This window comes from Vulpes lagopus, chromosome 7 (assembly GCF_018345385.1).
Source record: "Vulpes lagopus strain Blue_001 chromosome 7, ASM1834538v1, whole genome shotgun sequence".
NCBI lineage: Eukaryota > Metazoa > Chordata > Mammalia > Carnivora > Canidae > Vulpes > Vulpes lagopus.
The window spans coordinates 8,922,115-8,949,747 of NC_054830.1; the positions used below are offsets into that span (position 1 = coordinate 8,922,115).

Consider the following 27,633-nt stretch of genomic DNA (forward strand, 5'->3'; position numbering starts at 1 on the left):
CTTGGGATGCCTGGGTGGCTCAGCGGTTGAGCGTCTGCATTTGGCTCAGGGTGTGATGCCAGGATCTGGGATCGGTCCCACATTGGGCTCCTTGCAGGAAACCTGCTTCTCCCTCTGCCTGTGCCTCTGCCTCTCATGAATAAATAAATAAAATCTTTAAAAAAAAAAAAAAAAGGGAATCTGGGAATCTGGTCTCTTACCAACCAGAGACCTGGGGGCAGGGCATAAAACTGCCACTCAGTCTCAATATCCATTTTTGCCTGTAACTGAGGCAATAAAATCTAAACTGGAACACAATGAGTTTAGTAAACAGCAGCTAATATTAGTGTCTTGTGGCAAAGCCACAACGTAAGCAAAATGTACCTTCCTGCAGTACCAGGTTTGGAGATTTGAGTAGATAACTCAAATCTCCAATCAAAAATTTCAAAAGATTTACTGTTAAGGACACACACATGCACACACACACTGAAAAGAAACAAAAGCAACACAATATGCAGGACAATTTTTTTTTTATAGTGCAGGGTTTGTAGAACTTCTGAAAATAAGCAAAATCAAGCCTGTCTTTTTAAAGGAACATATATAGCAGCAAAAATTTAAAAACACAGAAGAGAAACACCAAATTCAAGAGGGAGCAATCTTAGCAAGGTGCTGGCAAAAGGAACTAGGACAAGCCCATAGGGTCTTCAGAACATTAGTCACAGATCTAAAATGCGGAAGATCCAAAACAAATATAGTCAATGTTGAGATTTGATCAAACTGGGGGCAGACTCCTAGGTGCTTGATGTATTAGGCTTTATATTTTATGCTATACACTCTTCTTACCCACCCACCTTCACTTTTCTGGGGTTGTATCCCTCCTTCCATTTCTGGAACTTACCTGTTTATGGCCCCCATGCCCTCCCTTCCCCCTGGGAGCTCCCAAGGGCAGGGACCTGAGTCAGCTTTGCCTATTGCTGAGTCTTTAGCTCATGATACTGCTGGCACTCAGGAGGTGCACTGTTGTTGCATGAGTATTTTTCTGTATGTCTGAATTATTTAATTTGAAACAAAGAAAAAAAAAAAAAACCTGACCGGGTAGCCCTTGGGAGATTGGTGACCATACACCCTGGGACCAGAAAAGCCTACAGCCTCAGCTGCCAACTGTGCTGGCTGTTAACGGTGGCCTCATGGTTCCAGAAAACTGTTCACGTTTCCAAGAGTGCGCTGACCTTGAAGACGTGAGGGGAGCAACACGGAGACTGAGATTTACTTTAAAATATTTCCACAGACACAGGGATCCTGCTCACACTGTTCAATGTGGGTTCATGAAGCTCTATCCTACTCATCTCCCTCCTCTGAGCTCCTGTGAAATCCTTAGGAGATCATTTAAAAAAAAAAAAAAAAGCAGTTTTTTAGGGGGAGGATGGAGAGATGAATTGGTGGAGTACCAAGGACTTTTCTGGGAGTGAAAATGCTGTCCGAACCCAGGGGATGAACATGGAGCATGACCACAACACAAACCATGAATCGTGGGTGATCAGGATGTGTCTATCTACTTCATACATTGTAAGAAATGCACCCCTTTGGTGGGGCTATTGGTAGTGAGGAGGCTGTGCGTGTGTGGGGGCAGATGGTAGATGAAAAAGTCCTCTACTTTCCACTCAATTTTGCTGTGAACCAGAAACTGCTTAAAAAAAGGGGGGGAAGGGGCAGCTTTAAAGAAACGCTTTAAAAGTACAAACACCTATCTAAAGCTGCCCCCCAGTCACCCCACCATGCCTGGCTCCCAGGGTGAATCATGGCACTTGTCTTGGCCTTCCCCTCCTATATGCCCCTTCTACAGGGGTGGGGGACTTCTGTTCTATTCACCTAGAGAGCCTGGCACCACCAGGTGATGGGTAAATGCTTAATGGAGCCAGGTGGATCTGGCTCAGGCAAGCCAGGTGCTCCCGAGGATCCAAGTCCCCCAACCCACCATTCCTCACACCCAGGGCTCTAGCACTCCTCCACCCCTAAGGAAAGGCACCATATGAGGACAAATGCCACTTTATTAGCCAGCAGCTGGCCTGCAGGGCTCCCACCTTCATAGATCAAACCTGCTACCTGCTCCCTTGCCCCTGGGACCTTGGGGCAGGTGAGGAAGAGGAGATACCAGGAACGGGGGTGGGGGGATGGCCTCATAGAGGCCTTATAAATACAAGGGGGTCACTGGCAGGGATGCAAGGGAGCTGGACAGCTGGGGCCCAGGGAAGGCAGGTATCCAGAGTGGCCCATGTCATGCGGCGCCCTGTGTCCGTGGGGGCCCCGGTTCAGCATCCAGGCGGCACAGGGGACTGTCGTACACCATCTGGAGGTTCACCTTGTGGCCCACAAGCTCCCGGATATTGTTGATGCCATATTTGATCATTGTCGGGCTTGCAGTGGGGAGGGAAGAAAACAGTTTTGATGCTATGTCAGGTCACACTCTCCTCTGATCAACCAAGCCATCTCTGATGGTCCCCACCTCCTTAAAAGCCCAAGTTATTCTCAGGGCTCAGAAGGCCCCGAATGATCTATCCTGTCACTTCCCCACCCTCATCTCCTCCCATTCTACTTATTCACTCTCTCCAGCCACGCTGGCCCCCTCAATGTTCTCCAAATACAGCACACACATTCCTGCCTCAGGGCCTTTGCACTGGCTATTCCTGCTGCCTGGAACACCCTTCCCCAGATAGGCCCCCAGCTTACCCCTTCATCTACCTCCAGTCTTTGCTCAGATGCTACATCCTCCTGGAAGCTTTCCCTGACAATCCTGTCTCAGCCCTCCCTGCTGTGTTTCTATAGCACCTACTGGCTTCAGACACACTCTAAATTTTACTTGTCCAATTTACTTATTTATCTTGCTAATTACCATCTTTCTCACTGCGCTATAACCTTAGCTTTGCAGAGGCACAGATGTGTGCTGTCATACTCCTAGCATGACACATAGCAGACGCTCACTAAAGGCTTTTCAAATGAAGAACAGATGGAATAGTGTGAAGGTCTGTAGGCCCCCGTGCCCAGCAAGTCACCTGAGTGGCAGCCAGACACTCTAAGTGGTTTGGGCACTCACCGCTCCAGGGAGAGGCCCCAAGCAATGACTGACACATTTTCAGGGAGCCCCATGGGCAACAGCATCTCGGGGCGGAAGAGCCCAGAATTCCCGACTTCTACCCACTTCTTCAGACCTATAGGGGTGGTAGAAGGTAGGGCAGATGTGTGGATGATGCTGGGTCTGGCAGTGATCTGGGGGGTGGGCCTGGCAGTGACAGGGACCCAGGCTTAGCTGTGGGGAGGCTGACACATCCCTCCCCACCCCATTACCAGGTTCCGCCCTGACCTTGGTGGTAGCTGAACACCTCCATGCTGGGCTCCGTGTAGGGGTTGTAGGCCGGCTTGAAGCGCAGCTGGGTGATACCTGGGCAGGGGAGGCAGGGGGGCAAGCAGAGGAGTGGAGGATAAGCCTGGCAGCAGGGCCTCCTGCCATGGCTCCACTAGACCGTCCTCCGCAGCCTGCCTGCCTACCCAGCTTGGTGAAGAACTCCCGCAGGATGCCCATGAGGTGGCCCAGGGTGAGGCCATGGTCGGCCACAACGCCCTCAATCTGGTGGAACTCAGCCAGGTGTGTGGCATCTAGGGTCTCATTTCGGAACACACGATCAATGGAGAAGTACTTGGCTGGTGTGAAGGGCTTCTGGGGGTGACAGGTAGGCCAGGCCTGGGAGGTCAGAAGGTCGTTGGGACAGCCCCCTGCCTCCCCCACCGCCCAGGCTGAGCTGCACCTTCTGGGCCAAGCGGTAGAGAGCACGAGCACTGGCAGACGTGGTGTGCGTGCGCAGTATGTTTTTCCGGGCCTCTTCCAGCTTCCAGTTGTATTTGTACCTTTAGAAGGACACATGGGAAGTCCGCGTTGTCGCCTTCAGACCCCCAAACTTCTTTCCCCTGATACCCCAAAAAGTCCTGGTCCTGCCTCACCCCTGTGAGCCGTAGCCACCCTGAGAGTGAGTCCGCTTGACCCGATGGACGTAGTCCATTGGGAGCTGCAGGGCCTCCGCTGGATCTGGGCAGGACAGAGTATAATCGTGTCAGTCAAGGAGCATTTCTCAAACAGCCACTGTACAGAGGACAAACAGCTACATGTGTCGCTCCCACTCTTAACACCCACAGCAGCCAGAGGGTGCCTAGGAACACCCAAGTCCATCACAACCCTCCATCCATCTCCCAGGGGTGGGAACAAAGCCCTCCCTTTGGCTACACTGTCCTGTCGCCTCTCATTCCTAACTAATCACTCCCTCCAGTCACAGGGCCTCCCACCTGATCTGTGAGCAATACCAGGCACATTCCAGCTTCAGGGCCTTTGCACTGGCCATTCTCTCCTGGAACTTTCATTCTCAGATAAGGTTTTCTCCCTCACCTCCTTTGGCCTTTAAACAAAGGCTTGGTTTTAAATCCACAGGCCCTTCCCCCTTCACACCAATTTCTACTGTGTCTACTGCCACCTTGCATTACTGCATTTGTCTAGCACTCAGGATTTAATATACATCTATCTACCAGGACACAGGTCTCACCAGGGCAAAGACTTCATGTTTCATTCATGGCTGTAACCTAGATGTTTAACAAAGACCTTGGCCCACAGGAGGGCATTAGCAACCATTTGTTGTGAGAACGTGCAAATTTTTTTAAGATTTTATTTATTTATTCATGAGAGACACAGAAAGAGAGGCAGAGACATAGGCAGAGGGAGAAGCAGGCTCCCTACAGGGAGCCCGATATGGGACTTGATCCCAGGATTCCAGAATCGTGCCCTGGGCTGAAGGCATACGCTCAACTGCTGAGCCACCCAGGCATCCCTGAGAATGGGCAAGTTCTTAGGCTCCCCTTCCAGAAACATAATTTTCGTGCACCTGAAAAGCTTGACATCAAATCCCAGCTCTACTATGTATAAGCTGTGTGACTCTGAGCCCCAGTTTCATCCACTGTAAAAGAGAGCTAACAGTACTACTTCCTACAGTTTGCAGAATTAGAACAGAGATTAGAGTGTATGGGAGGCACCTGGGTGGCTCAGTGGTTGAGTGTCTGCCTATGGCCCAGAGCATGATCCTGGAGTCCTGGGATCGAGTCCCGCATTGGGTTCCCTTTGGGGAGCCTGCTTCTCCCTCTGCCTATGTCTCTGCCCCTCTCTCTCTGTCTCTCATGAATAAATAAAATCTTAAAAGAAACAAAAAAAAGAACAGAGTATACAGTGAGTACTTATTAAGTTTTGGGCGCTGTGACAATGACGACAGCAATGCCATTGTTGCTCCTAGCCAGGTAACAGGCACCCACTGGCCTCCCCTGCCTTCCTGCAGTGGAGAATTGGGGGACTGGATGCAGTTGGGGGTGGGGAGAAAACGACTGTGGAAAATCATTCAGTTTCAGACAGAACTAAACATTGTGAAATTAAGAAAGAAAAAAATTGGGAAACAAGCTTCAAGACTAGGGATGAGGGACTTTTAGAACTCAAGGTGACAAGGGTATGTCATCTTCTTTTTTTTAAAGATTTTTAAATTTATTTATTCATGAGAAACACAGAGAGAGAGAGAGAGAGAGAGAGAGAGAGAGAGAGGCAGAGACACAGGCAGAGGGAGAAGCAGGCTCCATGCAGGGAGCCTGATGTGGGACTCGATCTGGGGTCTCCAGGATCACACCCTGGGCTGAAGGCGGAGCTAAACCGCTGAGCCACCCGGGCTGCCCTGACAAGGGCATGTCAAAGTGGCCTCTGTGAGGTGACCCCCGTCAGCCAAGGTTTGATGCTGGAGCCAGCCTTGAAGATCTGGGAGAAGGCGGTTCTCAGCAGAGAACTGCCTGGAAGCTCAGGCAAGGGCCATGAAGTGGGCAGGCAGGATGTGGGAGGAGGTGACAGAGGTCAAGAGGACCTGCTCACACCAGCCCAGTCAGCCACACCAAGGATAGAATTTATTCTGTAAAATGAATAAGCCTCTCCAAAAAGTTCTGCCCAGGCCTGGCACCTCTGGTGGCGCGGCCAGTTCCACCCACCTCGGAGGAAGAAGGTGTCGTGTTGATCACGGGCCGGGTGCTGCTGGGGCTGGAAAAGTGCATCAAAGTTCCAGAAGGAACTCTCAATGAAGTTGTCAGTCGGCATCTCTGTGAACCTGGAGGGAGATGCAGCCTGACTGTCCTGCCTGTGCCCAGTGGCTGGGTCGGCCCCACCCCCTGGCCCTGTGCTCACCCCATCTCCAGAAAGATCTGCCGGAACTGTGTGCGGACCTTGAGCAGAGGATGCAGGTGGCCGCTGTCTGGGAGGACGCCACGGGCCAAGAAGTTGTATGGCTTGAAGGGCCGGTCCCGCCAGGAGCCGCTGTTGGGGGATGCAGGGTGCATGGGCCCGGTGAAGGCTCCCCTCCCTCCCTGACCTGACCCAGTTCCTGAGGCCACCCCCTACCTGGAGATCATCTCTGGGCTCAGCTCTGTCTCCTGCTTGGAGATGTTGGTGCTAAAAGTACTGCCTTTGCTCACCCAGTAGGTCTTCAAAGTCCTGTGGTCAGAGAGGAGAAGGGCACTGTCACTTCCTTCAAGAAGTTTCCTGCGATATATCTGATGCCGACCCCAATACCAGCCACCAAGTCCCTCTGCTTTATTTTCTTCCTGACATTCATCATCACCTGAAATCCTCTTATTTAGCCCACACCTACATCCTTCTGTCGCTCACTTACTCATTCAACAAGTACCTAATGAGAATCTACTATGTGCCAGGGTCTGTTCAAAGTACTAAATATACATACATACATACATACATACTAAGAATAACAGGTAAACTCTTGAGGGTTTATTCCGTGCTGGGTTCTATTCCACTGAAATCATCCCACTGTCTTATGAAAAAGAGGTCGTTTTACAGATAAGGAAACTGAGGCCCAGAAAGATCAGGTGACTTGGTCAAGGTCACAAAACTAATAAGGACCAAAGCCATGACCTGGACTGGGCAGCCTTCCTCCAGTCTGTATCCTCAAAACTGTTATGCCACTAAGTTATCAGTCAAAGGGTATATCAGCCCTGTGAGAGCAAAGCCCCTGGCCTGTCCAGGTCCCAACATACAATCAATTTCAGACACTGACATCAGAGCCATAAAGGAAACAAAAACGGCATCCGATATGCAGAGGATAAGTAAGGAGATTTTGGGGCGCCTGGGTGGCTCAGTTGGTTGAATGTCTGCCTTCGGCTTGGGTCATGATCCCAGTGCTCTGGTATCGAGCCCTATGTCAGGCTCTCTGCTCAGCGGGGAGTGTGCTTCTCCCTCTGCCCTTCCCCTACTCAAGTTTGCTCGCCTGCTCTCTCTGAAATAAATAAATCTTAAAAAAATAAGTGAGCAGCTTTTATGGAACTCAAAGGGAGAAAGGGGTGCGAGGATGGCCTCTTTAAGGTGACACACAGGGATGTCTGGGTGGCTTAGTCAGTGAAGCATCCGCCTTCCACTCAGGTCATGATCCCAGGGTCGTGAGATCGAGCCCCACTTTGGGCTCCCTGCTCAATGGGGAGTCAGCCTTTCCCTCTCTGTCTGCCTCTCCCTCAGCTTATGCTGTCTCTCATGCGCACTTGCTCTCCCTCTCAAATAAATAAAATTGTAAAAATAAATAAATAAATAAATGGACACACAGGCAGAGGTTTGATGCCCAAGCCTGGCTTAAGGGAAGACAGTTCTCGGCAGAAGTCATGGCATGAGCAAAGGCCCTGAGGTGGCACGAGCCTGGCATGAGTACATGGTAAAGCAGTGCTGGGGGAACACTGATAGCATTGTGGCCCAGTGTGGGCAGGATGACTCCGTCCGCCACGCCCTAGGACCACTTGGGTGATGTGGGATGGAATGGGGGGAGGGCATCCACTCACACTTCAGTTAGCAGCTTCCTCTTCCTGAGCTCACTCCTTTCCTTCTCACCCAGCTTCTCAGCCTGCCCACCTTGGACCAGCTGGAGCCGCCGTTGCACCTCGTCCTCCACACTGTCCACCTGCCGTGATGAAGGGTGTGATAGGCTGTGAGGGCCAGGGGCCCACCTGCTTGCCTGCCCCCTGCAGGCAGGGACTCACCACTCGGAACACCCGGGGCCCATCAGCTGCACTCTTGTCCACGCGGATCCACTTGTTGGACATGGCCTTGCTGAAGCCCACCTTGCCGCTGGGAAGTCGCTGGGGGAGCAAGACCACAGTGAGCAGAGCATGAGGGCCACCTCAACCGTCACTTCCCATGCCTTGCCCTTAGGACCTTACCATGAGCTCGCTCTGGGCCAGGCCCTCCCGGGGGATGCTGTGAAACACCCGCGCCTCATGGCTGCCCTCCCGGGCTATCTCCTCGCCTTCGGCGGTAAGCTCCCAGCGCTTGGTGGAACGCAGCTCAGCCTCAATGATCTGCAGGGAAATGGGGAAGGGAAGACCCGCAGAGACAGGGTTCAGAGCCAGGAACGCCCTCTCTACAGCACTCCGGTTGCACGGTACCTGAAGCCAGCTTCACATCTGAGCTGCACCACTTCCCAGCTGAGTGAGCACCCCTTGCTGAATCTCAGTTTCCCTTATGTGACACCAGGATAACAACACAGATGGCTCACATCTCCCAGGGTGAGGTAAGGTACTAAGAATGGTTCCTAACAGAAAATAAGTTCTTCCTATTGCTTTTGAATCTGAGAAAGATTTTTGAGGTCCCAGGTGAACTGATTCATCTCCACCTTTAATGTGTTCGCATCTTAGTGCCCAGAGTGTCAGAAAAGGGCCCCTGGGTCCACATTACACACAGGAACACAAAGCTCCATGATGAGGATGGGTTTAGGCCATGCACAGAGGAGCAAGGCTGGGTGGGGCCCACAGGGCTTAGCTCCCTATTCATTCTAATTCCCAGCTCTGCTCTTCACTCCCTGTATGACCTGGGGAAAGTTGCTTAACTTCCTTGAGCAAGTTTTCTTATCCCAGAGAGAAAGGTGTGATGGGCTCTACCCCCAGGAACCGTTCATGAGTAGTTATTAAATTAACATATGGAAAAGACGTAGGATGTTTAGCAGTACCTGCCAAATACTGTGTGCATTCTACCAACTACTTGATTCCCATGCCTGGGCCAGCTGTCACCTCTGGACCATCATTGTCGTTATTACTATCACTGTCATTAGACTGAACCACAATAAACAGCCACTGTTAAACCTACTGTGACCAACCCAAGTCAATTTCACAGGAATCCAGGTGCTATCATGCCACATAGGATCCCCTCCCTGTATTGATGACGTCAGGCTCTGCAGCCTGAAAGCTTAATTTAAAATCGTTTGCCTGCTCCTTCCAGTGACACTGATCCAGTTACTGACCAGTGCTCAGAAGATGTCCTGTCTGCAAAATGGAGATATCAGTGCTACCATCGTGGGATAATGACAAAGACTAGATGCTACATAAAGCTGAGACCAAAGTGGGGCACAGAACATGAGCTGATGAATATGCAGCCCAGTTAGGTTTTCTGATTCGTAGCCTCAAGAATCCAGCCTCCTGGGTCGCCCACAGGCCTCTGATAATCATTCTTCTATGGCTCCATCACCTTTCACTCGTCTAAGTCAAAAAGGCTTGGCTTCATTCTTGCTCCCCCTGACTTGCCATGAATCTCCTTTCATTCCCTCTCTTGAATCTTCTCCATTCCACCTGCCTCCCTACAACCAGACACCATGCCCTCTACCTTGGGCATGTGCCTGCCTCACCACCAGTCCTGTCCCTGTCAATCCTTCGCCAAAGAGACACAGACAGGACACATATCTGACTGGCTCCAGCTCCTGCCATGACTTTCCATGAGATCGAGACCTACGAGGCCTTGCAAATTTTGCCTCTACTAATGCCTTTCAACACCTGTTTCGCCTTTCTGCCATTGATCCCTGAAGCTTTCTTCCTCAATGCAGAGGCCCGACTCAGCTGTCACCTCCTCCAGGACGTTCTCCTTGATTCCCATGCCTGGGCCAGCTGTCACCTCTGGATTCCCTGTATTTCCTTCATCACTCTAAGGGTCACCTGAGTATCTCCCTCGTTAGACCGTAACCTCTGTGAGGGCGGTGACCACCGTCTTCTTGTCCACCATCGTGCCTTCCCCCATGCCTATTATATCTCAATGGACATCTACTGAGTGCAGAACGTCAGTGCTCCTGGGCTCTTACTTGTTCTAGACTCCCTGCCTGCCCACCCTAGGCTGGACTACAGAAGGATTCTTCAGCAGGCAGGGTCTTCTGGGCAAGGGGACGGCAAGCGCAAGAGCGAGGAGGCCCAGCATCACGGGGCCCGACTCACCTCGCCCAGCGCTTGCAGGCTCTTCACGGCGCCCACCACCGCCTGGTGGTCCACGCCCAGCTCAGCCGCCAGTTCTGCGCTGTCCAAGCCCCCATCCGCCGCCTCCAGCTGCCGAAGCAGCACCTCTGCCACCGGCCCATCCGCCATGGCTCCTCCGAGCGTGTGCGGCTTATCCCGCCTGGGGCCTGAACAACCGGAACCGGAACCGGCGCTGGGAGTGCGTCGCCATCTTGAGCGTGGCCGACCTGTGGCCAGGTTCAGGACGCCGCCATATTCAGTGTGGCGACTGAAACTTAGAGGGTAGGAGAAGCTCAGCGCCCGCCTGCGCCCCAGCTAAACTAGTGGTGTCTGGTTGACCAGAGAACCCTAATTGAAGACCTCAAGGACAGAATCACAGTGTTGTTTTAGGTTTCATACAACCCCACTTCCAGCAGGTGGTGTGACCTTGGACTTCTCTCTCTGAGCCTCAGAGCCCTCTGCCCTGGGATTTGCTCTCGGCCTGCGGGAGGGCTATAGGTGGTGGGCTCCAGAGATAATCATTCCGCTGAGATCAAGACGACTTTTAATTAAAAAAAAAAAAAACGACTTTTAATTTTTTAAAGGGAGGCTAGGTAGGGACCATCCCTATTTATAAAGGGGAGAGAGACTCCATTTAATAATAGTTATAGGCAAGATAGCAGCTAACCTGTAGGGACATCTCGCGTTCTCCACCCAGGTACTTCAGGTGTGTTATTTCATTTTCCCAAACTTTGATGTAGATATTAATATAATCCCTCTTTCACAGATGTGAAAATGGAGACTTAGAGGGTGATATGACTTCCTCACAGTGGGTAGAGATGGTGTTAGAAACTACAAACACCCTAAATCCCACCCCAATCCCTGCATGTTTTTCTGAGAAGGTCAATGTCAGGGTAGTAATGGATGCCCTAATCAGTTCTGGCCTATAGAAATATAATGGAAGACACAAATCTAATTTCAAGTGTTCTAGTGGTAATGTGAAAAACAAAATGGATGAAATTAATTAGAAGAATTTGGGGATCCCTGGGTGGCTCAGCGGTTTAGTGCCTGCCTTTGGCCCAAGGCATGGTCCTGGAGTCCCAGGATCGAGTTCCGCACTGGGCTCCCCACATGGAGCCTGCGTCTCCCTCTGCCTGTGTCTCTGCCTGTGTCTCTCTATGTCTATCATGAATAAATAAAATCTTAAAAAAAAATTGCCAAACCTAGTATGTCCATATTATCATTTCAGTACTTTTTTTTAAAGATTTTATTTATTCATGAGAGACACAGAGAGAGAGGCAGAGATATGCAGAGGGAGAGACATACGCAGAGGCTCCATGCAGGAAGCCCAACGTGGGACCCCATCCTGGAACTCTAGGATCACACCCTGAGCCGAAGGCGGATGCTCAACTGCTGGCATCCCTATTTCAATACTTATTATAAAATTGCTAATGGAATACTTTGTTCTTTTTTCATAGTAAGTCTCAAAATCTGTTGTGTTTTACACTTATGGCACATCTCAATTGAGACCAGCTACCTTTGGTCAATAGTCACAGGTGGCCAGTGGAGATTAGAGGAAACAGTGCAAGTAGATTCTAATCCCATTTATGCTACTCAGCCAAGTCACTTAATCTTTCTGTGCCTGTTTCCTTGCCTGGTTAGAGATGATATAAATTCAGGTTATTGTGAGATTTAAGTGAAATACTGCCCACACATGTATGTGTACTTGCTAATACTAAATTGAGTATGGACCATGTGACAAGCACTATTGTAAGCAGAACATCTTTACTCATTTAACCATCATAATTATTATGTGAGGCTGGAAAATGGGGTTACTAACATCACCCAATCCTGACCCCATAGTGAGGTCCTAACAAAAATTCAGGATGTGTCCCTCAAAGTCCCTTCTTAGCTTTGAAGCACTTTCCTCATTTTTTGTTTAATTGCTCCAATTTCCTTCTTTCTCTCACACAGCAGGTTTTAAGCCTGTTGTGTGCCAAGTGCTTCAAGAGACCTGGGGGATGAAGTGAATAAGGTAGTCACGGGGTCTACCCTCAAGCAGGAAGCACCAAGCTCATGCATGCGTGACATATGGTGGAAGGGAGGGAAGGTGAGAGGGTCAGTGGCGGGCTTGGAGTGGTCACCCCAGATTGGCTCCTCATGCAAGTTGAGTGATACTGGATACTGCCTGGGGCAGAACCCCAACTTCTCCAAGACTCCACATTCTTCTCTTTTCTGAGTCCCCACCACTATCAGGGAAGCATGCCTTCCCTGCTTTTTTGCCAGGATTCCACCCCCTTCCCCAGTCCACTTCCAAGTTCCCAGGTCCAGGGCCTGTTTGCTTAGAGTTTGGGAAACCCCCAGAGTGCCTTCCTGCTTCCTGCAGCTTGGGAGGAGGGACATGGTGTCAGTCACGTGCCCCTGGCTTCTGAGCCTCTAAACTCAGGGGTCCTGCCCATCTCCCTCGGACCTTATCTTCCCTACCATCTGTCTCATTTTTTTCTTCTTCAACGGAACCCCCCTCCTCTCCTCTTTAGCCGTTTAATTGCAAAAGTCAGGCCGTTTGTGGGAGACCACAGGCAGCGACCCCTTTACCGGCTGAGGGAAGGTTTAAAGGAGAGGCTGCAATCAGACAAACAACGCTACCAAACTCTAGGAGCCACAGCCTATAGTCACATCTTTGTCTTCTAGGTTTCCTTTCTTCTGTCCCAGGACAACCCTAACAGTTTTGAAAGCGGCTCTGTAGAACGGCACCTAGCCAAGGGTGCTCCTAGCCTCTTCGGGGCTCCTGTGATTTCAGAGGCTAAGTGACTCGTCTCAGTCACTCAACAGCAGTCTGACAGGCTGTCAGGGCACTAGGGACCACTAGGGGCCAGAGAGGAGAGAGCTGGCACTGAACTCTCTAGCCTGCAAGGCTGTGGCTCTGGAGTGAAATGAAGATCCAGAGCCCCAGCCCCTGAATTCTGGTGCCCTCTGTCCCATCCTGGCCTGGGGCGGAAGAGGGCGAGATCGAGAGCGAGCGTGTGGGAACAGGGGCTCCCCAGCTGCAGAGTAGAAAGTGGTTAGGAAAACCTTGCCCACACCTCCCCGCAGAGGGGATGAAAGAGGGCGAGCTGGAGCGGGGTCCAGGTCCTGCGAGGTGACACCGGCACTGGCGCGCGTTCTTTAAACGCCCAGACCAGGAGCTAAGCGCGCGGGCAAGGGCGGGGTTGGGTCGAGGTCTGGTCACATGACCTGGGCAGAGGGGCTCGAGGCCCCCACCACGCCGGTGGGCGGCCCCCACAACGCGTGGTCGACCTTCATTGGCCAGCTGTGTAGCCAATAGAAATCGGCCATCTGGGAACCCTGCGTTCCGAGGCACAGCCTAACATGCTCAGACGACAACGGTCCAATGGAAAGTCAGGGTCGTGGCCACAGACCAATGATAAGGTGCGGAGGGCGGGACAAGAGGCCGGGCCAGGTTGGTTTGAGGGGCGGTAGGGTATAAAAACGCGCGGCCGGCGGTAGCGTCCGTCCCTACTGCAGAGCCGCCGCCGGAGGAGAGGTTTAAAGGGCCCGCGCGCCGCCGCCCCCTCGCCCCGCCATGCTGCTACCCGTACCGCTGCTGCTCGGCCTCGTCGGCCTGGCCGCTGCCGAACCCGCCATCTACTTCAAGGAGCAGTTTCTGGACGGAGGTAAGGCCTGGTCCGGTCTCGAGGCCGCCCCGACGACGAGGGCGGCCTCTCAGCCTAGATCTGCGTTGTCCCCTGTAATTACTGCTTAGAGGACCAATACGGTGGCCTCCAGGGACCAGAGCCGCAGGCGATCCTTCCTTCCATGTCCCTGGGGAGCGTCGAGGGTACAGCGGACTCCCGCGGCGGGAGTTAGGGTTCGCCGGAGGAGCCCTTAAGCCATCGAAGATGTCAAACTAGAGGTTGGGGTGGGGTCAGTCATGGGATAGCTCCTTTCCAGTCTTCAGCAACTTGAGGCCATTGGCAGATAGCTATTCTGTGGGGAGAGGTCAGTACGGCCGCACTGACCTGCCCCTTTGATCCCCTAGACGGGTGGACCGACCGCTGGATCGAATCCAAACACAAGTCAGATTTTGGTAAATTTGTTCTCAGTTCCGGCAAGTTCTACGGTGACCAGGAGAAGGATAAAGGTAAGAGCCTGCGACGGGTGGATGTTGGGATTCAGGAGGACTTCCTGGAGGAAGCCGTGCATGCCACACAGTGTGGATATCCCCATGAGCAGGGCATGGGGAGGAAGGGGGCAGTCTTCTTTGACTCCAATGCTTAGGGTCCCTGGAGCTTGGGGCTGAGCCATGACCTCACTATGGTCTCCTGCTAGGGCTGCAGACAAGCCAGGATGCCCGCTTTTACGCTTTGTCGGCCAGATTTGAGCCCTTCAGCAACAAAGGCCAGACACTGGTGGTGCAGTTCACCGTAAAACATGAGCAAAACATCGACTGTGGGGGCGGCTACGTGAAGCTATTTCCAGATGGTTTGGACCAGACGGACATGCACGGAGACTCTGAGTACAACATCATGTTTGGTGAGGGACCCCGCCCTGGCGCTGACCTTTGATTAGTTGGAAGGAGACCTAAATCTGGGTTCCTTAAGGGCCACCACAGGTAGTGTTGAGAACATGGGAAGATACTTGTGTAGTTAAGGCTTGTCTTTGCAAGGAAAACTGAGAACATTGCATTGTTACTGTTGGTCTGAAACTTGTAGTTCACGGGATTTTCTGTAGCTATTTCCTGATAGTTCCAGTGAGGGCATTAAATTCCAGAGGTGATTTTTTGTTCTTTCTGTTTTTCCTTTTTAAAAGGCTCCATTTTCAGCTCCTTAGAACCAGTCAGGGTATGATTCCTGGCTTGTAACCCTTTACAGATCTGCATTTAAGATCCAAGCCTTCTTTTGTAAAGGTTGGGAGCTTTACAGTGGTGGGCAGTTTCTTGTTCTAACTAAACCCAGTTTTTACCTAGGCCCGGATATCTGTGGCCCCGGCACCAAGAAGGTTCATGTCATCTTCAACTACAAGGGCAAGAACGTCCTGATCAACAAGGACATTCGTTGCAAGGTGTGACTGGGGGTGGTGACAAGTGGCTGATAGGGAAGCCTCAGAGGCCAAGCCTGATGGGCGGGGCCACTCATCTCCCACCCTCTTCAGGATGATGAATTCACACACCTGTATACGCTGATTGTGCGGCCGGATAACACCTATGAGGTGAAGATTGACAACAGCCAGGTGGAGTCAGGCTCCTTGGAGGATGATTGGGACTTCCTGCCTCCCAAGAAGATAAAGGATCCCGATGCTTCGAAGCCTGAAGACTGGGACGAGCGGGCCAAGATTGATGACCCCACAGACTCCAAGCCTGAGGTTGGTGCTTGGGCAGAAGCTCCCCATGTGGAGGGTGTAGAGGACGGCTGGGTTGACTGACCTTTTTGTGTTCCCTCAGGACTGGGACAAACCTGAGCACATCCCTGACCCTGATGCTAAAAAGCCAGAGGACTGGGATGAAGAGATGGATGGAGAGTGGGAACCACCTGTAATTCAGAACCCTGAGTACAAGGTGAGCTTGGAGCTCAGCAGGGTGGGAGCGCACAGTGGGGAGCACACTGTCCTGTCCTCCACTCAACCACTGGTTCCCTTTCCCTTCTGCAGGGCGAGTGGAAGCCCCGGCAGATTGACAACCCAGATTACAAGGGCACTTGGATCCACCCAGAGATCGACAACCCTGAGTACTCTCCTGATAGCAACATCTATGCCTATGAAAACTTTGCTGTTCTGGGCTTAGATCTCTGGCAGGTGAGACACAGAAGGGATTCATGGAGCACTTCAAATGTTGAGAGTCACTCAGGAGGAAAGGGATGATAAATGTTCAACCCCAGGCAGCTCTGAGCCAAAACTTGGTGCTTTTCTTGAATAATATTCTGGTCTGTCTTTATGGAGTTCTCACGGCACCCAATTTGAGGTTCAGTTTATGTGCCAGATACCTTTCTAAGTTCCTTTTTGCAAACAAACTTTTTAACTGCCTTCAACAGTTAGAAGTTAGTTAGATACCCCTGGCACTATTTTTCTAATGAGATTATCTGTCTGACTTAGTTGGTAGAGCATGCAACACTTGATCTCACAGGCATGAGTTCAAGCCCCACATTGGGAGTAGAGCTTACTGGCAAAAAAAAAAAAAAAACAAGTAAATAATAAATGTGATTACTAGAAAAAAAATGGTTCCTCTGAAATGAAATGTTTTAAAATTTTGTCAGTTTTATTAACTAGTAAACAATATGTGTCTGGAATGGTGTCTGGCATGTAGGTAGGTACCAGAAAAACATTTGAACAAGATATTGAGAGATCCTATTTTACAGATGTAGAAATCAAAGGGCATTGTGTAGTTGTCATGGGAACATGGTGGGGGGGGGTGGGGCTTGTCCAAGGCCAGGGACATTAGTGTCCACCCTGACCACCCTCCATCCACTCTCCTGTCCTCCAGGTCAAGTCTGGCACTATCTTTGACAACTTCCTCATCACCAACGACGAGGCGTATGCAGAGGAGTTTGGAAACGAGACCTGGGGTGTCACGAAGGTGGGACCAGGGTCTGGTCCTGGGCTTGGGAGTGGGCAGGTCTGGTGGCGGGGGGCCGGCTGAGCTGTGTGGTTTCTGTGCAGGCGGCAGAGAAGCAGATGAAGGACAAGCAGGATGAGGAGCAGAGGCTAAAGGAGGAGGAGGAGGACAAGAAGCGCAAGGAAGAAGAGGAGGCAGACAAGGAAGATGAGGAAGACAAGGACGAGGATGAGGAGGATGAGGATGACAAGGAGGAAGAAGAAGAGGATGATGCTGCCGCTGGCCAGGCCAAGGACGAGCTGTAGGGGCTACACTGCTGCCTCTAGGGCTGGACTGAGGCCTGAGCGCTCCCGCCGCAGAGCCGGCTGCGCCAAATAATGTCTCTATGAGACTGGAGAACTTTCATTTTTTCCAGGCGGGTTCTGATTTGGGGTGGATTTTGGTTTTGTTTCCTCCCCTCTTTTTTTTTTTTTTTTTTAAAAAAAACGTGTTTTGTCTTTGATTCTCCTTTAGTCCTTGTTCCTGATCCTCATCTTTCTTGATTGACATCTTTGCCTTCCTCTGTCCTCTCCTTTCCTCCGATCCCTTAGTTCTCCTCCAACCTGAGGGGGCAGGGGGAGTGTGGAAGAGAAGCCCCAGGCCTAAGATTCCATCCACTCACCTTCCTGGATCCCAGAGTGGGGCAGGAGAAGAGGGTGGCATCCCCAGCACTGAGGAAGAACAGGGCTCCTAGGGCCTGAGCTCTGATCCCCACCTACCACCTCCCTTTCTTCCCTGCTCCCAGAACTGGGCCACTTCTGGGTGGGGCAGCGGGTTCCAGCTCGGCTCACACTGAGAATGTAAGAACTACAAACAAAATTTCTATTAAATTAAGTTTTGTGTCTTCCTCCTGTGTCTCCTTCTGGGGGAGGTGACTCTCGAGTAAGGCTCATTTTCCAGTGGCTAGTGTTGGTTGAATGTCCCCTAAGGCTACAGGGTCTGTTGTTTACCACCACAACCTCAAACCAGTGGGAGAAAAGTGTGTTCTAAGCGCCTTTACAGAGACTCCAGATACTACTCATTGAGTCTTTGTGCCAAACTGAGCTTTGTTTTTAGTTTGCCCCATTCAGTTTGATGAGGCTAAGCTCCAAAATGTAAGGAGTAGGGCAGGGCTATGAACTCACACCATAGCACCATTTCATGAGATCTGTTTTACACTCAACCATATATACTTCTTGACTGTTAAAAGAGCAAGACTAGGATGATTGGACTATTTTAAACAAGTATTCTTAATACCAGTCAGGGTTAAGTTACTCCTTTTATAATCAAGAATATAGGTTCAGATATGGTAGATCTAGCATGTTGGTAATCCTTGAATTCTTGGAAAGAGATAGCCTCAAGGAAGGTGCAGTGTTGACAGGCCAACAAGGTCTAGGTTCTCCAGAGCCCATCTCTTTTGGGGTCTACTATGGCTGCCACTGAAGTCCAGCAGGTGGCTTGGAGCTTATGTCCCTTGTTGCAGGAGAGAGACAAAAAGCCCTCAACAGCCTGGCCTACTTTGGTGGGAACTTCTAGGCTCTGCCTGCTGTGAAGGGAAAAACAGCAGGACCTGGTTACAGTTGGGCAATGGGTGAGGTGTCTGGTAACTCCCTGGTGCAGGGCTTAGGCTGAGTGAGAAACTATAAAAAGTTTTGGAGGCAGGTAATGGTCAGTTCAGGATGGAAGGGCCTCTACCCAGTAACTGGGAGAGAACTCTGCCTTGCCACCAACCAGTCCCCCAAAGCACCATCTTCACCTTCAGCCAACTAATCCTTCATTTTTTAAACTAATTGTTGGTGACCTTTTGAGGGTTTTTTCCCAGTCCCGAGGAACGGTTCCTTTGAGGGTAGCCACACAAGAACAAAAGTCTTGGGAGACAAAAAAAAAGCCTTTGTACAAGAAATACAAGTGTCGACAACAAGTATATGAAAAATTTTGTTCGATGTAATCAACAAACTCAAGATCATGAAAGTGGGGGACTTTGGAGCCATTTTGTGGCCGTATGACGTCACCGCTAGCGGGCATGGCGTCACTCTCAGGGAGCCACGTGACGTATATGCGTGCTGAATGAGAAACTGCCTCCGGGAGCCGAGTTTACTCTGCGCATGCCTGGCCAAAAGCCTCTCGCGCATGCCCACCAAAGCTAAGGGGGGGCGGAGGTCACGTGCTCTGGTGGTCGGCGCGCGCACCTCCTGCCCCGGAAGCGGTCGGCTCGCGGCGCGGCTGGGCGCTAAGATGGCGGCGGCGTGAGTTGCATGTTGTGTGAGGATCCCGGGGCCGCCGCGTCGCTCGGGCCCCGCCATGGCCGTCACCATCACGCTCAAAACGCTGCAGCAGCAGACCTTCAAAATCCGCATGGAGCCTGACGAGACGGTGGGAGCTGGACCGGAGCCCGGGGGCGGGAACGACGGGTGCCGGGGGATGGGGTGGGGGCGGGGAGGACGGGATCCCTACTGGAGGGGCGGGGAGGACAGCGCGGGCAGGGCTCTGCCCACCCGTCCCAGCCTGCCTGTCTTTCCCGAACTTCCCTGTGGTTCTGGGCCCAGCCCCCGGCGACTTGTGCTGTTGGCGCTCAAGGGCCGGTCTCCAGACTAGGCCCCACCCCCGGGGCACCCATCAGGCCCGGCTCCAATGTCAGCGCCCTCGCGGGTCGCGGGAGCCGAAGGCTCAGATTCCCGGCCCGGCCACGCTCTCCGGGACCGGGGCTCCGAGTTCCCAGCTTTGCAGGCGTCTCCTTGGGACGTTGGTGGCCACATTTGGGAGTGGTGACGCCAGTGACGATGATAATGATAATAAACGGCTTGACTTTTCAGTGGTCTGTGTTGGCGGTTTGTTCTTTACCAGCAGCGGAGCAATTTTGTGTTATCTTACTAAAGTTGCAAAACAGACATCATTTGAGCACTCTTGACTCACTGCGTTTTACAGATGTGGAAATTTAGAAATAAGAGAACTTTGCTACGGTCACATAAAGCAAGTAATGGCAGACGTGGTTTCAAATTTGGTTTTGTCTCATGTGAGAGCCCGTGGTCTAAATATTGCACTGCGTTTTTAGCTGAAAAGAGGTTTAGGACCCAACGGACATTGAATGTGTGTTTGGCGCTTTGCACAACTACCTCATGGAGACATTGAACTCTACGTTTTGTAGAAAAGGAAACACTCGTATTTTTTGATCATGCCAACTGTTTGACTTTGGGCAAGCTACTTAATCTCCCTGTGCCTGTTTTCTCAAATATAAAACTGGGGTAATGATACCTACTTCATGCAGTAGTGAAGCTTTAAAAGCGGTATGTACACACTTATGTTAGTGCTGTCCGTATAAGATGTTTTTGGCAAACACAGCACTGTCAGCAGTGTGGAATGAGGAATCTCGTTTCCTTTTTGTTTTACTTTTCATCACATTTTACGTTATCTGAGGTTATAATTGTTTTCACTTTTTCTTGCATTAGTGTTATCTTCACAGATGCAGGGAGTTATGTTGAGTTTTGTTCCTTTCTATGTTATGTGCTCAATTCCTAGAACAGCACCTGGCGTGTAATAAGTGTTAGGTAAATACTTCGTTGAATAGTGGGATCTGGCATGCTTGACTATGAAGCTTAGCTTCTCTGCTATTGAGGTCTGCAGTCCCTTCCCCTGCCCGTCCCCCCATCAAGAAAGAGTCTTGAGGTTTGCAATGAGTGTTCCTCTCCTTCCAGGTGAAGGTGCTAAAGGAGAAAATAGAAGCTGAGAAGGGTCGTGATGCCTTCCCTGTGGCTGGACAGAAACTCATCTATGCTGGCAAGATCCTGAGTGATGACGTTCCCATCAGGGACTATCGCATTGATGAGAAGAATTTCGTGGTCGTTATGGTGACCAAGGTGGGTAAAGTGTGCTGGCTGGGAGGGTGAGTGAATTAGCTGAGGAGCTGACAAAGAGCCTGTGTGCCCAGGAGAGATTAGCTATGAATAGGGCGGGGCTGAGACGGGATGGGATGTTGGGGCTAGATAGGGATATTGATGCCTGCTCCTTTTTCTGGGTGTCACAGGCCAAAACTAGTCCAGGCACCTCAGTACCCCCAGAGGCCTCACCCACTGCTGCCCCGGAGTCCTCCACATCCTTCCCTCCGGCCCCTGCCTCAGGCATGTCCCATCCCCCACCTACTGCCAGAGAGGACAAGAGCCCATCGGAGGAATCAGTCCCCACGACATCCCCGGAGTCCGTGTCAGGGTAAGGCCAGGGAGCAGAAGCCCCAGCTTGGGCCCTGTCTTCCCAGCACATTTTGACACATACATGTTTCCACATACCTGGGGGAGGGCAAGCCGCCAGAAGCCAGGGTCCGATTTCTCTCTCTTGAATTTGCAGCTCTGTTCCTTCTTCAGGTAGCAGCGGGCGAGAGGAAGATGCAGCATCCACACTAGGTGGGTGGGTGGTCCCTGGGGCAGAAGCAGTTGGGTGCCCCAGCCAGCTGTGGGGCCTTGTGTGGGTGTGGGGGGCCTGGGAACTGACCTTCTCCCTCCTTGGTGACCCAGACCTTGCTGCTCCCTCCACAGTGACTGGTTCTGAGTATGAGACGATGCTGACAGAGATCATGTCCATGGGCTATGAGAGGGAGCGGGTCGTGGCCGCCCTGAGAGCCAGCTACAACAACCCCCACCGAGCCGTGGAGTATCTACTCACGGTGAGGTGGGGCTGCTGCCTCCTGGGGAGGCCTCAAGGGAGTACATGGGCTTACATGCTGTGATGGGTGGTCAGAGAGGCAAAACTTTGTCCTCAGAAGACTTTGGGTTGTGATTCCCACCGGGAAAGTCTTCCTACAAGAGCCTGGGCTTAAATGGTGGGGTGGGCCTCTGGAGGGCAGGGCCAAGGCTTCACCTGTCTTCTGCCAGGGCTGAACATGCAGAAGGGAGGCAGTGGGCAGTCTATGCGTTAGAACTAAATAGGACCCCTGACAGGGAATTCCTGGGAGTCCCGAGCCAGAACATGGTTCTGTCCAGGAGAGCCAGGTGTCGGAGCAGCCAGCCACAGAAGGAGGTGAGTGAATTGGGAGATGTACATGTGGGGTGTCTGCTGAGTGAATTGGGAGATGTACATGTGGGGTGTCTGCTGTCAAGGCATCTGACTCCCTGCCCCCAAGCTTCTGGGAGTCCAGTGTGGTGTCTGACTACACACCTTTCACCTGCCAGCAGGAGAGAACCCCCTGGAGTTCCTGCGGGACCAGCCCCAGTTCCAGAATATGCGGCAGGTGATTCAGCAGAACCCGGCACTACTGCCTGCCCTGCTCCAGCAGCTGGGCCAAGAGAATCCTCAGCTTTTGCAGGTGCGGCCCTGGTGGTAGAGGGAGCCAGGGCGGGCACCACCTCTACTCCCCTCTGGGTACTACAGCCTCAGAGAGCTAGTCTGGCCTAGCGTGGTATGTAGGAGCCCCACTGTATTTGGAAAACAGACTAACAACTCCCTGATGCTCCATACAATCTAATGATCTGCCTGGTTTCATGTAATTTTCTCAAACACCTTGTGAGGAATGGGTGCTGTTGTCATCATCTCTCACAGAGGAAGTTGCCAGAGGTCTGGAGCATTCTGGCAGTTGGCATAGTGTGTGTCTGCTTTCAGCTTCTGGGTCCTTTGCTCTACCTTCTGGGTCTTTTTGCCCTGTCTTAGCCTCGTGTACGGTTAGTGCATCATAGGTGTCCATGGGATTACCCATAAGCACTACCCAGGATCATTGTGTCCCAGTTGGCTCTGGGACTCCTGTGCTCAGCAAGGCTTCATCCTGCCCTTGAAGGTTCCTGTGCAGAGGGGCAGTGGCCCTTCCGTGTGACAGGGTTTATTAGATCCTCTGTAAAGGCATGACTCTCCTGCTTTAGGGCCTGTCGTCTGCCGCTGTTCTTCACTTCTCAGTCTCTTTTGTTGGCTCTTCCTCCTCACGTTCTCAGGTGTGATAGCACATAGGCTGAACACCTTTATTTTTCATCTCTTTTTAGTGTTCCCTGCATATCATCTTGAGTGATGATGTTCCCCCCAGATTGACGTAACTGACCCAAACCTCCAAATCCATGGCTGACTTGACAGACCCGTGAAAATGCTTTCTAGAGGTCTAAGATTTCAGAGCTGATCCTCTTCCCAGTCCTCCCCATGCCTACAAAGACCAGCCTGGGGTTGCTTGAGCCACAGGCCCTATGCCCCTGCTGGGGTCATCCGTTACCTATCTTGCCAGAACATCTCACTCAGCCCAGCCCTGCATTCAACCTCCGTGGCTTCCACCTCTTCTCCCACCCGGTTCCCTGGCAGCCAGTACCCAGGCCTTGGCTTCTGCACACCTGCCATGGTCCATTTTCCACCAGGAGCCAGATTCCTGAAAAAACATGTTTTGCTGTGAAGTTAAAGTCAGATGTACATAAAAATAGAGTTGTAGAGAGTTTTAGAAGCCCCAGGTATGCAACACCCACGAGTTAGTCTTTTTAAAATGTACATGGATCTCGTCTTTCTCTATTTAACCATCACCTTGGTGTCCCAGCATACTAGAAGGCACTAGAGAAAGGTGTGGTCTTGGCCTTCCTTTCTTTTTTGTTCCCCTTCTGTTGCTTGTTTACTTTGTTCCTGACACACAGATCTTCTGTTTCTGGGATTTGTCAGGTGCATTTCTGTCTCCAGGCCTTTACCCTTACTGTTCTATCTGGAGGAAACTTCCTATCCTACAGATCACAGGTCCCTCTTTTCCTGGTCTGCAGTGTTTTTTTCTAGTCCAGTTTTTTGCCTACTATATGCCAGGCCCACTATTTACATTTTAAATAACTACCTATTTGCTTCTTTATAATAGCCTGTGTTCCCTATGCCAGAATCTCAGTTCACCAGGATAGGGCCTGTATCCACTAGGTTGCTGCTGTTTGGTTAGACTAGGCACCCTCTGAATATTTGCTGAGTGAAAGAAAAACCAGCTGGGATACAGACCTGGCAGGGGTGGATGGGCACCAAGGGCTGTGGGTCACAGTCCCCTCCCCTTTGTCTCCCACAGCAAATTAGTCGGCACCAGGAGCAGTTCATCCAGATGCTGAATGAGCCCCCTGGGGAGCTGGCAGACATCTCAGATGTGGAGGGGGAGGTGGGCGCCATAGGGGAGGAGGCTCCACAGATGAACTACATCCAGGTGACACCACAGGAGAAAGAAGCTATAGAGAGGGTAAGAGGCCTGGCTGCGGGGTGTCCTCCCTGGTGGGCAGGGCCCCCAGCCCCTGCTTATACCTACCCATTTTCCCACAGTTGAAGGCCCTGGGCTTCCCAGAGAGCCTGGTGATCCAGGCCTACTTCGCTTGTGAAAAAAACGAGAACTTGGCTGCCAACTTCCTCCTGAGTCAGAACTTTGATGACGAGTGATGCAGGGAGGCCAGGCCGCCCCCCCCCCCATCTCCCCACCCCTCAACTCCACAAAAGTTTTATAAAAGAAAAAATATATATATATTCATGTTTATTTAAGAAGTGGAAAAAAAAATCAAAAACCTTAAAAAAAAAAAAACCAATTTCCCACCCTCCTAAAGTGGCCCCCATTCCCATCTTGGCCTGAGAAGACCCAGGCCAGACAGCTGTCCCCCATCCCCCGCCCCAGCCCTGCCTGCTCTAAGAAACTGGCAGGACTGGAGGCGACAGATGGGCCCCTCTTGGCCTCTGTCCCAGCTCCCTGCAGCCAGATGGAGAGGCGGCTGCTTGCTTCCCCCTCCCCCTGAAGAGCCCCGGAGACCTCCCCCCCTTCTTCCAGGGTGAGGGGAAACTGGAGCCCCAAACTTTGATCCTCCATTGAAGTAGCCTGACCTTTCCATTTGGGGTGAGCACTCAGAGGCCCAAGGACCCCCTCTCCAGTCTGGCCTTGGGCTCTGGCCTGCATCCCTTTGCTGGGGAGGAGGCGGCCTGGTTTATTAGTTCTGCCTGGGGAGGGGTAACAACAGTGCTGCTCTGGAGGTTGAGGCCACCCCCCACCCTAGGACAGAACTGTGTCTCTGATAAAGGTTTTGAAGTGAATAAAGTTTTAAAAGCCAGTCCGGTGGTGTGTGCCTACTGGGGCTTCCTGTTCCAGCTCGTCTGGGTCTGGGGGCTAGTTGGGCACAGGTGATACAGCAGTGCTGAGGGGGCAGAGTGGTCCGTCGGCCTCTGCAGATTGGGGCTCCCTGTGTCTCACGCCCCCCTCTGAGGCTGTCATTCCCAGGCAGTGGGCCCCAGCCTAGCCTTGGAAGGGCTGCTTCTCCCTGCCCCCCGCCATCACCACCACAGTCTGTTTTGGCTACACTCCCCCCCCTAGTAATTGGCTAATTACTGGAGATTAATGTTGGTAAACAGAAGCCTTCTTCTCTTCTGCCATCTGCTCCTGCATTATTTTCCCCCACTGCAACCCCTTTTCTTCCCCTGAAGCCCCAGTTAGTCAGCATGGCCTAGAGTCCCCAAGGAAGCCAAGCCCAGAAGGGTGGGGGGCTCCTGGCCACAGGTGTTGGGGCACTGAGGAAGGGGGGTGATGAGAGAGGACACAGAATTCTCCAGGGCTGGGGCCATCAGGTGGCAGGTTTTATTGGGAAAGGCTAGCTCAGGAGCTGGGTGCTGCAGAGTCTTGGGCCATAGTAGTGGCCAGTGCCGCAGCTCGTGCCTCCTTCTTCTGTCTTTGTTTCTCCTCCTTGAGGCGTTTGCGCTGCTGCTTCTCCAGGTCCTGCAGCAGCTCCTGGAAGCGGGCACTCCTCGGGTCCACGTGGTAGCCCAGGCGCTCCTGGGCCTCGGCCTGCAGTCGGGCCCGCCGCTCCTTGTCTGCCTGTTCCTTCTCCCTGCGCTCCTGCTGCTGCCGCCGCCAGTTCTCAATCATCTGTGGCATCTTGGCCATGCGCTCTGCAATGAGCTGCTCCCTGCAGGGGAGGGTAGAGTGGTGAAGATAGCAAGAGCCAGCCAGAAGAGGAGCACCCATCCAACCACAGCCCACCCCTAGTCTGCCCACATTCTGATTCCCCTAACTCAGATGAAAAACTGGGAAGGCTTCCGGGGGTCGTTAAAACTGTCAGGAAAAGTCCTTGACAAGTGAAGTAACAGGCAGGAGAGGTTGATTAACTTGTGTATGACCCTGAGCACAAGAGCACTAAACCCCTCAGGGGAGACCTCAAGTCAACTCAGTGTTTCACTGAGCTGTCTACTGAGCCATCCCAGAGCTGCACACCATATGGCCTTTCCCACAGCACACTCTCATCCTGCAGACATTGCTGAGCACCTCCTGTATGCCAGGCCCAGTTGTAAAGGCAAGAAATGGATTGGATCTTTCCTTCCAATTCTGTGAGTTTGTGGTTGCCAGTCACAGTCCCCATTTTGAGGATTAGAAACATGAAGCTGAAAGATCTAAAGCCCCACAGCAGGGTTATCCAGCTGGGATGGGGCAGAGACTGAGGTTCACATTCTAGCTCCACTGTTCATTGATGGGGTGACTAGACAAATGACTCCAAACTTCCAGGCCTCAGTTTATCATCTCTAAAATGAGGGTGATGCTCTCATACTCCTACAGCTATTACGAGGACAAGAACAATGAAAACCAGGAGCGCACTTGGCCTGCTCCCTCCCGGAAGTGGCAGCATCCCGACTTTCTTTCCTGGTCTTGAGTTGTTCTTTCAAGCCCAATGCTTAAGATCTGTCTCCAAGTACAACCTCTGCATTGATTCCAGGCCCCATCACTTCCCATTCGTCCCCCACCACACTGACCTTAGCATATTCCTACCTCAGGGCCTTTGCACCAGCTGTTCCTGCTACCAGGAACACTCTCCCTAAGATCTCCCCATCGCTATGTCTGGTCAAGTCCCTAAGGATCAAGTTCTTAGAGTTTCCTGGTCTCACAAACCAGAGTCGCTCTGCAGCACACACATTTTCCACCCAATTTTATCTTCCTAATGGTTCACTGTTGCCGTCTGAAATTATCTTGTTCTCTGCTATGTGCTCAGCACCTGGGAAAGCCTTGCACACAGGAGGGCCTCCGCCCACAGCCCCGCGCCTGCCCGACCGCACACACCTGGCCTGACGCTTCTGCTCCGCCGCCAGCTGCTGCACCCGCAGCGACTCCTGCATGGCCGCGAGGCTCGGGCACCATTCGCGCTCCTCAGCTTCCAGCTCCCGCAGCTGCTCCCGCGACGGCCACAGAGAACCGGGGGCCACCCCGGAGGCGGCGCCGTGCCGCCCGAACTGCTTGGCCGCATAGCGCGGCCCCAGCTGCCAGCGCGGGGTCAGCGGGTCGTCCGGGTCTGGCCACCAGGGCCCTGGCAAACGGCGTGGGGGCGGCGGAGCCCGGTAATCACGGGAGCCGCGGCCCAGGGTAGCCGGCAACCCTAGCAAGCTGCGCGCCCGCCGCACGGGCGCCGCCATCTTGGCTGTGCGGGGTCCTCGCGGGCCGGCCGGGCTGGCCACCGCACTGCCTGCGCGCGAGGTCCGATGGCCGCCGGCGCGGAGCGAGGGGCGTCCCTATGCCCCAGCCCCAGGCAGGGGAGAGAAGGGGGTAATATATTTTTATACATGTCAAACATACATTTTTTATACATCTCATCTCTTATTTATTTTAAATAAAATTTAAAATTTTAGCAGCTATTTCTTAAAATCATACTAAATTTTACTTTTATACATTTAAAGTAGCATTTGATTTCTTTCAAAATTTAAATGTCTAAATTTCAAACTACTTAAAAATTTAAATATTGCTTCAGTTTGAAGTTCAATCTACATATTACTTTATATTTTAGTCTTTTTAAGATGTTCGTTAAAATATTTAAATTCCATTTTAAATACTCGAATATTGTTCATACATAACA

The 27,633-nt window shown here is 52.0% G+C and overlaps 4 protein-coding genes across 5 annotated transcripts; 2 read left to right on the top strand and 2 right to left on the bottom strand.

The window, feature by feature from the left end:
- Nucleotides 1–2,009: 2,009 nt before the first annotated feature.
- On the bottom strand, nt 2,010–10,480 carry FARSA (phenylalanyl-tRNA synthetase subunit alpha). Its single transcript, XM_041764708.1, has 13 exons — nt 10,291–10,480; nt 8,257–8,394; nt 8,077–8,175; nt 7,879–7,997; nt 6,440–6,532; nt 6,227–6,355; nt 6,034–6,149; nt 3,973–4,057; nt 3,780–3,879; nt 3,523–3,691; nt 3,338–3,415; nt 3,071–3,185; nt 2,010–2,393 (listed from the first exon to the last, which is right to left on the bottom strand). The coding sequence occupies exons 1-13, from the start codon at nt 10,435–10,437 to the stop codon at nt 2,255–2,257; spliced, it is 1,527 nt and encodes a 508-aa protein (XP_041620642.1). The 5' UTR covers nt 10,438–10,480; the 3' UTR covers nt 2,010–2,254.
- A 3,317-nt stretch (nt 10,481–13,797) lies between these two features.
- CALR (calreticulin) lies at nt 13,798–17,720 on the top strand. Its single transcript, XM_041763056.1, has 9 exons — nt 13,798–13,961; nt 14,327–14,428; nt 14,617–14,820; nt 15,254–15,348; nt 15,439–15,648; nt 15,728–15,841; nt 15,934–16,077; nt 16,763–16,855; nt 16,939–17,720. The coding sequence occupies exons 1-9, from the start codon at nt 13,871–13,873 to the stop codon at nt 17,137–17,139; spliced, it is 1,254 nt and encodes a 417-aa protein (XP_041618990.1). The 5' UTR covers nt 13,798–13,870; the 3' UTR covers nt 17,140–17,720.
- Nucleotides 17,721–19,048: 1,328 nt separating this feature from the next.
- Nucleotides 19,049–24,855, top strand: RAD23A (RAD23 homolog A, nucleotide excision repair protein). 2 transcript variants are annotated; one of them, XM_041763057.1, is made up of 9 exons: nt 19,049–19,225; nt 20,545–20,706; nt 20,874–21,055; nt 21,191–21,246; nt 21,379–21,506; nt 21,781–21,859; nt 22,012–22,145; nt 23,841–24,005; nt 24,086–24,855. In XM_041763057.1, exons 1-9 carry the CDS (start codon nt 19,154–19,156, stop codon nt 24,197–24,199), a joined length of 1,092 nt encoding a protein of 363 aa, XP_041618991.1. In that variant the 5' UTR covers nt 19,049–19,153; the 3' UTR covers nt 24,200–24,855. The 2 variants fall into 2 exon arrangements, with proteins under 2 accessions (XP_041618991.1, XP_041618994.1); XM_041763060.1 differs by having other exon boundaries at nt 19,050–19,225; nt 22,015–22,145.
- Nucleotides 24,856–25,354: 499 nt separating this feature from the next.
- GADD45GIP1 (GADD45G interacting protein 1) lies at nt 25,355–27,215 on the bottom strand. The gene is made up of 2 exons (XM_041763061.1): nt 26,847–27,215; nt 25,355–25,704 (listed from the first exon to the last, which is right to left on the bottom strand). The coding sequence occupies exons 1-2, from the start codon at nt 27,194–27,196 to the stop codon at nt 25,395–25,397; spliced, it is 660 nt and encodes a 219-aa protein (XP_041618995.1). The 5' UTR covers nt 27,197–27,215; the 3' UTR covers nt 25,355–25,394.
- Nucleotides 27,216–27,633: the final 418 nt, after the last annotated feature.

Coding starts and splice junctions, on each gene's coding strand:
- FARSA (XM_041764708.1), bottom strand. CDS start 10,437: ATGGCGGATGGGCCGGTGGCAGAGGTGCTGCTTCGGCAGCTGGAGGCG. Junction 8,176..8,256: donor TGGCCCAGAGCGAGCTCATG/GTAAGGTCCTAA, acceptor TTGCTCCCCCAG/CGACTTCCCAGCGGCAAGGT. Junction 4,058..6,033: donor CGACACCTTCTTCCTCCGAG/GTGGGTGGAACT, acceptor TGTCCTGCCCAG/ATCCAGCGGAGGCCCTGCAG.
- CALR (XM_041763056.1), top strand. CDS start 13,871: ATGCTGCTACCCGTACCGCTGCTGCTCGGCCTCGTCGGCCTGGCCGCT. Junction 13,962..14,326: donor GGAGCAGTTTCTGGACGGAG/GTAAGGCCTGGT, acceptor TTGATCCCCTAG/ACGGGTGGACCGACCGCTGG. Junction 14,429..14,616: donor TGACCAGGAGAAGGATAAAG/GTAAGAGCCTGC, acceptor GTCTCCTGCTAG/GGCTGCAGACAAGCCAGGAT.
- GADD45GIP1 (XM_041763061.1), bottom strand. CDS start 27,196: ATGGCGGCGCCCGTGCGGCGGGCGCGCAGCTTGCTAGGGTTGCCGGCT. Junction 25,705..26,846: donor GAGCAGAAGCGTCAGGCCAG/GTGTGTGCGGTC, acceptor CCTCCCCTGCAG/GGAGCAGCTCATTGCAGAGC.
- RAD23A (XM_041763057.1), top strand. CDS start 19,154: ATGGCCGTCACCATCACGCTCAAAACGCTGCAGCAGCAGACCTTCAAA. Junction 21,247..21,378: donor AGATGCAGCATCCACACTAG/GTGGGTGGGTGG, acceptor CTCCCTCCACAG/TGACTGGTTCTGAGTATGAG. Junction 24,006..24,085: donor AGAAAGAAGCTATAGAGAGG/GTAAGAGGCCTG, acceptor ATTTTCCCACAG/TTGAAGGCCCTGGGCTTCCC.